Source organism: Mustela nivalis (assembly GCF_964662115.1).
Source record: "Mustela nivalis genome assembly, chromosome: X".
In the NCBI taxonomy this organism is placed as follows: Eukaryota; Metazoa; Chordata; class Mammalia; order Carnivora; family Mustelidae; genus Mustela; species Mustela nivalis.
In genome coordinates, this window is record NC_139040.1 from 90,347,386 (window position 1) to 90,357,877 (window position 10,492).

The 10,492-nt window shown below is 44.4% G+C and overlaps 1 protein-coding gene across 3 annotated transcripts in view; it reads left to right on the forward strand.

Moving 5' to 3' along the window:
* SHROOM4 (shroom family member 4) overlaps window positions 1–9,362 on the forward strand; it is a 215,647-nt gene extending 206,285 nt beyond the window's left edge. For all 3 annotated transcript variants that reach the window (XM_082717168.1, XM_082717167.1, XM_082717169.1), the window contains 2 exons: window positions 3,365–3,634; window positions 4,975–9,362. In XM_082717168.1, the coding sequence (XP_082573294.1) occupies window positions 3,365–3,634; window positions 4,975–5,244 (540 nt within the window). In that variant the 3' untranslated portion in view covers window positions 5,245–9,362. The remainder of the gene's footprint in view (window positions 1–3,364; window positions 3,635–4,974) is intronic.
* Window positions 9,363–10,492: the final 1,130 nt, after the last annotated feature.

Consider the following 10,492-nt stretch of genomic DNA (forward strand, 5'->3'; position numbering starts at 1 on the left):
GCTGCAAAGCCTCCCTGTTCTTCCTGTAAGCATCACTAGGCTAGTTTTCTAATCAAATTCCTGGAATCACTTTGCCCTCCCTGCACTTACCCATTTTATTTCGTAAGCAAATAAGGTTTCCATGGTAACCCCAAAGGTCTAATTTACCAGTTTGTGAACATCTGAACTCAATATAAATTGCTCCTCTGCCCATGCTTCTCATTCAGGGCATGACCTATAGGAAAGCTCAAGGCCATTTGCAGGAGACCCCCCACCACTTTCAAATCTGAAGCAAAATGTCAGGGAAAGAATTGGAAGCATGGTGGTATCAGAGTTGTATTGATCCAGATGCCTGCCTCCTTGGCTTCTGTGTTCCCTGAGCATGGCAAGGCTGCTTCTGGCTTACTTGGGACCTCTTTATTAGGAGCAAAGCTAATAAGAGTCTGACCAGGAAAAGAGAAAAATTACCAGAAATGGCAAGGCACAGAATAGCAGGTAGTGATTTGAAGTGATTGTGGGGAAGCTAGGACAGCTTTTGTCTGAGGAAGACAGGTGAAGAAGGTCACCAATTTGCAATATCCTAGAAAAGCAACTCCTGCTCTAGCTGGGTCTGTGATGATTCCTCAGCTCTATCCAGTACGCTTTCCCCAGGACTGAAGTTCAGGTTGCAAAAGTAGGTGCCAAGAACAAAGGGCTGTCTTTGTTTGCATCCTTCCAGATCTATGGAACGATGGAACCCAAGAGCTATGGTGGGTAGGTGATTTTCCAAGTTAATTGTTTGGCCCCCAGCCCTCCCTTGTCCCTGGCATTGAGTTTTGTTTGGGAAAGAAAAAGTAAGAGGTATAACTGGGACCCTCTTGGCATCTAATTAATTATGTCATGTCATTTGTAGCATTGATTCCTAATTCCCAGTGGGGTTTTAGAATTTTCCCTACATATAAACCTATGATGCTTCAGTCTTAAGATCATGGTGATCTCCTGACTTCTGACTGGTTCTGAAATAGATACCAGGCCCTGGACCCAGAGAAGACTCTCTTGGGACATTTCCTGGACATTTCTCCTTGGACATTTCTAAATAAACTACTAGAAAGGAACACATGCTAGAAAACAACAAGGCTGTGGTCCCACAGTGCCTGGGTGTGAGTAATAATAAAACAAACCCTGAAGCAGGGTGTGTGGGTGGCTCAGTCAGTCAAGCATTCAGCTGTTGATTTCAGCTCAGGTCATGAGCTCAGAGCCATAATAAGGTAGAGCCCTGTGTTGGGCTACATGCTGGGTGTGAAGTCTGCTTAAGATTCTCTCTCTGCCCCTCCCCACCCACTCGTGTGCACTGTCTCTCCCTCTCTCTACCTAAAAAAAAGAATATATATATATAAAGAAAAAACACTGAAGAATACTTCAATATATATATACAAGATACAAGATATTATTCTAAGTGTGTAACCTGTATTAACTCATTTTATTCTCAGAACAGTACTATGAGGTAAGTGCTATTGTTATCCCATTTTTTAGATGGGGAAATTGAAGCACAGAAAGGTTGAGTGATTTGCTCAAGGCTACACTGGTGCTTTGTGGCAGAACTGGGGTTCAAACCCAAGTAGTTTGGCACTAGCGTCCATGCCCTTAACCATAGTGCGATGCTGAGCAGAAACTGTGAGCAACCTGAGGCAGCTCAGTTCTTGTTAGGACTGTGCACCAGGCAAGCATCTACTAGCTCAGAGTGCGTGATTAATAATAATAATGATAATAATAATAATAACAACAGTAGCAGCAGCAGCAACAGTGGCGGCAGCAATACTAAACAGATATTGAGCACTTAAAGTGCCAGGCAAAATAGGAAGCATTTTACTTCTATGATCTAACTTAACCCTCACAATGGTAGTGGGGAGTGGGAGTAGAGGAGAAGCTTCTCCAGTTTACAGATGAGGAAACAAAGGACTCCATGAGATTGGGTATCTTGCCCAAGGTCACACACTTTGGAGGGGGTGGAATTGGAATCCAGGCATCTCTGACTCCAAATAGCTGCTCTACTACACTACCTTCCTGTGAGTGGAGTTCCAGAACTGGTTACACCCAGAGGCAAGAAAGATCAGAAGACACAGGAGGTGCTTCTCTTAAGAAACTTATCAGGGCGCCTGGGTGGCTCAGTCGGTTTAAGGGTCTGCCTTCGGCTCAGGTCATGATCCCAGAGTCCTGGGATCGAGCCCAGAATCAGGTTCCCTGCTCAGCGGGGAGCCTGCTTCTCTCTCTCCCTCTGCCTCTGCCTTCTGCTACCCGTGCTTGTGCTGTCATGCACGCATGCATGCTCTTCCTCTCTCTCAAATGAATAAATAAAATCTTTTAAAAAAAGAAACTTATCATCAGTAGAAGAGGGATCAGATGCACCCACGTAAAACAGGGAATGAACAACTTCAAATTACACTCTAGTGTTCTATTTCTGAAAGACAGGAGAGTTCAGAAAAAGAGATCATTGAAAGGAAGGGCTATGGAGGCAGAAGCTTCCTGCAGGGAGGGTGGGAGCAAAGCTGGGCTCTCAAGAAAGAAGGAGATTAGTCAAAGTGAAGGAAGAGATGGAGAGCAGGTAGAACTGCATAAAGCAAATCAGGAACGCATGGATGAGTGTTGTAAATGCAGATGGAATGAGGGACAAATCCTGAAAGCTTGAATCTTGAGATTGGAACGGTAGGGTGGGGCCAGGCTGAATGACAGCAATAGCAGCCAGCCTTTATTAAACACTTAGTCCCTGCTAAGCCAGTTGCACATTCAATTAGGTGGGTACTGCAGTTATGCCCATTCTGCCGATCAAGAGTGTAAAAGTCCATGAAGAAATTTGCCCAAGGTCACACAGCCAGGAAGGGGGCAGAACTAGAAGTCAGACCTAGTTATGGGGACTTCAGAACCCACAGTCTTATCCAAAAGGCCTCAAAAGCCAAACAGAGAGGGGGTGAAGAGCCAGCACAGTGCCATGCACAGAAGAGGTACTTGAGTGGATTGAAGGACAATCAATGAAACCAAAGGCAAACACTTGATGACAATGCTTTTCCAACCCATGCTCTCACAAGCATTCCAATTCCTATTTATTAAGTGGTCTCAGTAAGTATTAAGTTACATCTGGCAAATGAGAATTAGCCCATGGGTACCACTTACCTGATGCCAAGAAATTTGGTGGTGGCAGATTCCTACGAGATCTGAAGAAATAGGTGAGATAGAGGACGCCTGTCCAGAAAACTGGAATTTCTCATGACTTGCTCGGGTTTCCTTTGTTTCTGAGGACACGTAGAGTCTACCATCTCTTTCAGGGATCCCAAAACAGAGGTTACAGGCACAGATCAGTTTCTGTGAGTCCCCATCTCATCCTTTGCCTTCTCCTATTGATTTCTCCTAGATACAGCTTATTGAGAGCATCAGTAGAAAACTTTCTGTCCTGCGGGAGGCCCAGCGAGGACTGCTAGAGGACATCAGTGCCAATTCTGCCCTTGGAGAGGAGGTGGAAGCCAACCTAAAAGCGGTCTGTAAATCCAATGAGTTTGAAAAATACCGTTTGTTTATTGGGGACCTGGACAAAGTGGTCAACCTGTTGCTGTCCCTCTCTGGACGACTGGCCCGGGTGGAGAATGCTCTCAACAGCATCGATTCAGAGGCCAACCAGGAGAAGGTAGAGTTGGGGTCTCTGGGGGGTTAGATGGGGGAAATGCTATCTGTTCCTTCTCGGGGCTCCCTTTTTCAAGTTTGGCTTATCTGGGACACAATAAATCATAGTATGGGCACTGGCTTTTAAGTGCCTGGAAATTCTGGCTCTACCAACAATTAACTGTGTGACTGTGGGCAACTTAACTGTATTCTATCTCAGTCTCTTCAAAAACACACTACCTATACCTCATGGGGTTCTAAAAATTAAATTACATAATCCAGAGTATGTGGGCGGCTCAATCATTTAAGCATCTGCCTTTGGCCCAGGTCATGATCCTAGGGTCCTGGGATCGAGTCCTGCATTGGGCTCCCTGATCTGTGGGGAGTCTGCTTTTTCCTCTCACTCTCCCCCAGTGCTCTCCCTCTCTCAAATAAATAAAATCTTAAATAAATATATAACATAATACATATTAATTACTTAAAACAGGGCCTGGAACAGGGTAAAAGCTGAATGAGTGCTACCTGCCAGTGATAGTAGTAGAAGTAGTGGTAGTAGTATTGATAGTGATAGTGGTAGTAATAGTAGTAGTGGTAGTAGTGGTAGTGGTGGTAGTGGTGGTAGTGGTGGTATTATTGGCGTTAGTGGTAATAACAGTAGTAATAGTAGTATTGGTACTGATGGTGGTAGTAAGAGTAGTAGTAGGAATAGTTGTGGCGATATTGGTGGTGCTGCTGGTAATAGTAGTAGTAGCAGCAGCAGCAGCAAGTTCACCTCGTTTTCTCTCTGAGTTAGAGGACAAGGTCTCACCAAGTAGCTGAGATTGGGAGTCTATCAGTTTCACAGGTTGGGCCACTCTGCATATATCCCCAACCCAAAAGTATATTACCTTTCCACACAGAAGTGGTTTGGGATACAAATTGGAATCCACAATAAAAGGCACATATGCACATGCGTACACACACAGATATGTACACTCACACCTATACACCAACACAGAAACACATACCATTTTGAAAGCACCGTCACAGTGATCTTTGTTCTCCGGATGGAAGGGGCATGAGCTGGCTTTGTCAGAGCCTTCCCCCACCCAAACCCTGGTGGTGGTCCATGGATGAAAGACCGTTTAGGGATGGAAAGGGGTGAATGCACATCGCCCCATCCAGAATCACTGTTGTGTTCATCCTCCCTGCTGCTCTAGGAAAGAAGGGCTTTTGCATGAAGGTGGACTTCATGGTAGGAAGTCTAGGGATGGTGAATTAGCGCAGAGTGGGGAGTTGTTGGCAGCCGCGTTCCTGGTGGCGCCATGGGTTAGGCAGCCGACTGGGAACTGGCATGGCTCTTAACTGGTCTATCTGATTCCTCAGTTGGTGCTGATAGAGAAGAAGCAGCAGCTGACAGGGCAGTTGGCAGATGCCAAGGAGCTGAAGGAGCATGTGGACAGCCGGGAGAAGCTGGTGTTTGGCATGGTCTCCCGCTACCTGCCTCAGGACCAGCTCCAAGACTACCAGCACTTTGTGAAGATGAAATCTGCTCTCATCATCGAACAGCGAGAGCTGGAGGAGAAGATCAAGCTTGGGGAAGAGCAGCTCAAATGTCTCAGGGAGAGCCTACTCCTGGGGCCCAGCAATTTCTAATCCACCAGTAGACTGATATGCCATCCCTGCCCAGACACAACGGGAAGTGCTTTCAACCTTTGTTAGCAGTTTGTTAGCAAGTAGATAGCAGTTAGTTAGCAGTTTGTTCCATAGCCTCTACCTTGGACATCTGTCACTGCCCCTCACCTAGCAATGCCCCCACCCAGCTAGGAGTCCCTGAGGAGGCCCCAAACTTCTACCCTAGGGAGAAGCAAGAAGCAGAAGTGCCTGCATCAAGGTGTGATTATACAACCACACTCTCCTTCCCACAGTTTGCATAGGCAAGCACTCACTGCACACAGAACCAAAAAAATGTCTTCATTCTTCTTGGTACCAGGACTCCAAAGACATCATGCACTCACCACCCATCCACACCACAATCAGCCTCTCGAGGCTCAGAGAGAATCTGCCTGTGTAGCTCCATCCTGCCCAAGGTTCATTGCCCAGCCATTTCCCACAGAGATCTGAATGTCTTGAAGGTATCACTCACCAGCAATTTAAGGGCCTCATGTAAGCTTTGCAGTGGGAAGCACAGAAGAAATAACATGAAACAGAATGTAAGCAAAGACTGGGAACCCCTAGGTGCCCCTGCAGAAGCTAGGCTTACACGAATCAGCTCCATTTCCACCTTCCCCAGCAGCTGATTGAGGGGGAAGGAGGCCTACTCTCTGCCCTGGCTAGTGTGGCCTTCCTCCTGTCCTGAGACTTTTGGCCTACCACATTCTGTCCCTTCCTACCTTTCCTTGCTGGGGGTTATAGGTGCCTACCCTAAGGTCTTCACGCTCTGGGCCATTAAGAGCTCCACTAAAGCTGACTTCTGGATACACATTTCATTATTGAGGAAGGGGTTCTTTGTTGTATTTTAAATGACCTTTTGATTTTATTTATTTTTATGTTTTGATTTTTTTTTTTCATTTTTGTTAACTAAGAAGGTGAGAAAAGGGGAATCGGAGAGGGAAAAGTAATCCCAGAAGGAAGGTGTTTTCTGTAGATCAGCCTGAATTTCACTGAGGTTAGATGAGCAAAAGCCAAAGCCTCAAATTCTTCACCCCTGCCAACCCCGGGAGAGCCAAAGTCTTGAATTCTTTCCCTGAAGTTTACAAGGGTCTACGAAAGGAGTTTTCACCTTGAACTCAGCTTACTTTGGCCTGGCCCTATACTTTCCTTGACATCAGGATAACCATAAGCTTAGCATTCCCCAACAGGTTTAAGTTTTAAGGGTTTACCCATTTCTCTACCACCTCCCATCTAAGAAATTGGGTAGCAGAGAGTTCAGGAAATCTTCCATCTCACATTTGCTTTTTCCAGCCTCTGGTCTGACCCAGGGAACTAAAATTCATGGTAGCTAGAAGCTCCAGTCAGGGCCACCCCTTCATCAACCACCCGCCCAACCCACAACCCACCCCGCCACCCCTGCCCAGAGCAACTTAGGACCCAGCCAGGATCTTAGGCACACAAACAATGAACGCTGGTATTGTTGCCAAGGTCCTGTCCTAGAAAATTGGAAAATCCCTCAGGTGGGCGACAGCAGGAAAGGAGCTGTGACCAAACTCTAGGCTATTATCCAGCTCCATTCCCTCTTCCTCGCTCACTGGAGCCCCTGGTTCATGTTGCACAGCCCTGCCCAGTTAAGCCCTGACATCTCTTCTAGTTACTGCTGAGTTTCCCAGGGTCCTTGGAGGTGAACTGTAGCAGCAGGGATGCCTCATTCAGCCAAAGAATTTGCCAAAGAACTTTGCTGCTGCTACAAATACTGCTCTCTAGCTTCCATTTCCTCTTCATTGTATTTGGAAACAATGGAAGAATATTGTCCAGCTGTGTGTCCTGAGGGGGTCCCTTGGTATGCTCTTAAGTGAACTGCTGCTATCAGAACCACTGTTAAAATGTCAACCTGCCATTCTCCCCTCAAGTGGAGGAATCTTTGCTATTCAGGAAGGCTGATGGCTTGTAAAGGGCTAGGCTTACCCAAGCCAAGGTTGAGGAAGGTGGGGGAGTGCTATGAATAGAGGCTGCTGTTGTCATCTTTTTTTTTTTTTTTCTTAAACAGGCTCTAGGATAAATAAGGAGTAAATTGAGATGTCCTGTATGGGGGCGGGGGTGGTTTGAGGCCAACATAATCCATCATTCTAAGATTTGGGGTGGTGCTAAAACAGCTTTTTGGGAACACAGGCACAGGGAAGAGTACCTGGACACAAAGACCACATTCTGGGTTTTCCTAGTCAGCATTAGATTGGTTGTGTATTAAATTTATCACTCTATAAGTACTATTGACTATGTTATTTTTGTCCCTCATCCCACCTGAGATTAGAGTTGGAATCAGAACAAAAGGATGCTCATTTTCACCAGAAGGATGGTTTCTAAAGCACTTAATAAAATAAACCCTATACTGAGCAGTGAAGCTTGGCAGACAAAAGTCTGCTACTAAACAGGAACTAATGCCCCAAGCTACAGATGTGAATGATGGTACTTCAGAGCTGCCAGTATTATTTGAGATGCAGTGCCTCTCCCCTGTTCTCATTTCCTGGGCTCAGCCCTCTGGCAAGGTCTGAGGTGTGTAGCAGTGTGGAAGGTGGGCCAGAGGATTTCCCCAAAGAGAGTTATTGGTCCTGACTTCTATCCTCTCTCTTCAAATACTCACACAGGCCCCAGTGGGTAATAGGTTGATAGAGAGGAATCCGTGCAAGGGTTACTATCGCTTGTCCCTTCTTATTCCCCTACCCCAACCCCAGGCTCTGGGTCGTTAAGTCTCCTTGAGTCCCACCAGCTACAGACTCAGCCAGGGCTTAGTGATAAGTGCTCAAGGGGAACCCAAGAGAGACAGACACACTAAAAACAAGACCCCAGAAAGGAAGAGACAATGCAGAGGAACTAAGAGGATAAAAGATGAAAAAGACTTTTTCAAATCCAGGATCAGGCTCTGTTTTCCATTTAGCCCCCTGTGTCAGAAAGCTTCCCTGGGGGAACCACAACCACAGCCTGAACCCCAGTCTCCCTGAAAGTGCTGCTCTGCCCATAGCAAGTCCCAGATGGAGGAAGCTGAGCACATTTCTGGCTACTTCCTTCTGTTTGGAGCTTGGTGACTCCCATTGTCTTTGGCAAAGGAGTTGTCTATGCCAGTAACAGTTCTGTAACAGTGTATTATAGTCTTTGAAGATTAGTAGATCTTTAGAGGGGGGTGGGGCAGGGGGCAATTTCTATCGATTAAGAACCAGTGTTTGTTGTACAGTTGTTGGGGGTCACCTATGCCATGTAAAGCTATTATTTTTCTGAATCTAATTGTTTCTGTGATTGTGTCCTCCACCACTCCTGTCTTGGCTGACATTGATATGCCTGCCAGATTGTCATCAAGGGTTATGCTTCAATAAAGGGTGCTAAGGACAAAAAAAAATAAGATTATCTCAAGTGTTTTGACTGAGGTGATGGAAATTCTCTAATATTCTACTGAAAAATAATGGAAAGGAATTTGGTTACCTATCTATAATCCTTCATATGTAACCATCTGACCAGAGCCTTACCTACATCTCTACTCTTACCCTGGTCCCTGAGGGATAGCACTGATGATATACTATTCGTTAACCCCAGTAAAATAATTTAGAATTCAGGAAGAGTCAACAATAGGTGTAATCTTAAGGTAGACCTTAGCAGTACAGAGTCCAGTTCTGGAGTCTAGCCTGAACAGAGAGGTGGGGCACTTTCTAGACCACCTACAGCTATGTGTTCTGTTTACTAGCATCATCTTCTACCTTATAGTCCAGTCTCACACTTTGCCTCTCAGCAACCTGAAAAGCACAGTTCTCACTGATCCACTCTCCAAGATAACCTCAAGGTTTAGACCCAAATGCACTTCAGGCAGCACCTCTGACCCTGAACTCTTTCCCTCAGTATATACATCATTTTTATCCCAAGTGATCTCTTCCTATTCCAGATTGCCAGTGTGATAGAATGGGAAGTGTCCAGCTTTGGCATTAACATGAAGAGTTTGCAAGTCCTGGTTTTGCCACTTACTCTGTGAACCTATATTATATGCTCAATTTTAGAGTTTATTTTCTTATGTATAAAATGGGAATAATAATGTATATCTTGCATAGTTGTGGCTTAATAAATGAAAGCTACCAGCTGTCTACTGAGAAGTTGTTAGAAAGGCAGGATCCTGCCTCTACCCCAAATCCACTAACAACAGTCTGCATTTTAACTAGATTTCCAGAAAATTGATATGCATCTTAAAGTTTGAGAAGCATTAACCTATCATAAAAATGCTCAGTACATAGTAACCTATTAGTCTAGTCCTGATTTATCTAATTCTTTATTTTGTAATCCCAAGCATATTACTGATCTTCTCATATTGCTCACAACTACCTGCCCAAATGAGTTCAACAAGACTGCCTGATATAAGGTTGATACATAAAATCATTTGTATCTCTACACACTAATAATCAACTATCTGGAAACAAAATTAAGAAAACAATTCCATTTACAATAGCATCAATAAGAACATAACACTCAGGAATACATTTAACAAAAGAAATATAAGAATTTTATACTGAAACTATAAAACGTTGAAAGAAATTAAATAAAATCTAAAAGATTATTTAGACTAAAATCTAAATCTAGTAGTTAGATGACAGTATTCCCCAAATTGATCTACACATTCAACCCAATCTTTATAAGAATACTGGCTATCTTTTCTGCAGAAATTGAAAAGTTGAACTTAAAATTCATATGAAATTGCAAGGAACACAAAATAGTCATAACAGTCTTTAAAAAGAAAAAAGATGGACAGTTCACACTTCTCAATTTCGAAATTTATTACAAAGCTACAGTAATCAAGACAGTGTGGTACACATACAAAGACAGACATGTAAATAAACAGATTACTATTTAAAGTACAGAAAAAAGACCTCAGAGGCACCTGGGTTGCTCAGGTGTTTAAGCGTCTGTCTTTAGCTTAGGTCGTGATACCAGGGTCCCAGGACTGAGTCCCACATCAGGCTCCTTGCTTGGCAGGGAGCCTGCATCACACTCTACCTGCTGTTCCCCCTGCTTGTGCTCTTTCTCTCACTGTCAAATAAATAAATAAAATATTGGGGGAAAAAAAAGAGGCCCTCATATTTAGGATCTGATAATTTTTGGTAAAGGTGCCAAGACAATAAAAAATAGAGAAAGAATAGTTTTTCAACTAATGATGTGGGGACAAATGGGTATCCACACAGAAAAAAATGAAGTTGGACTCCTTCCCTTCACCACACAC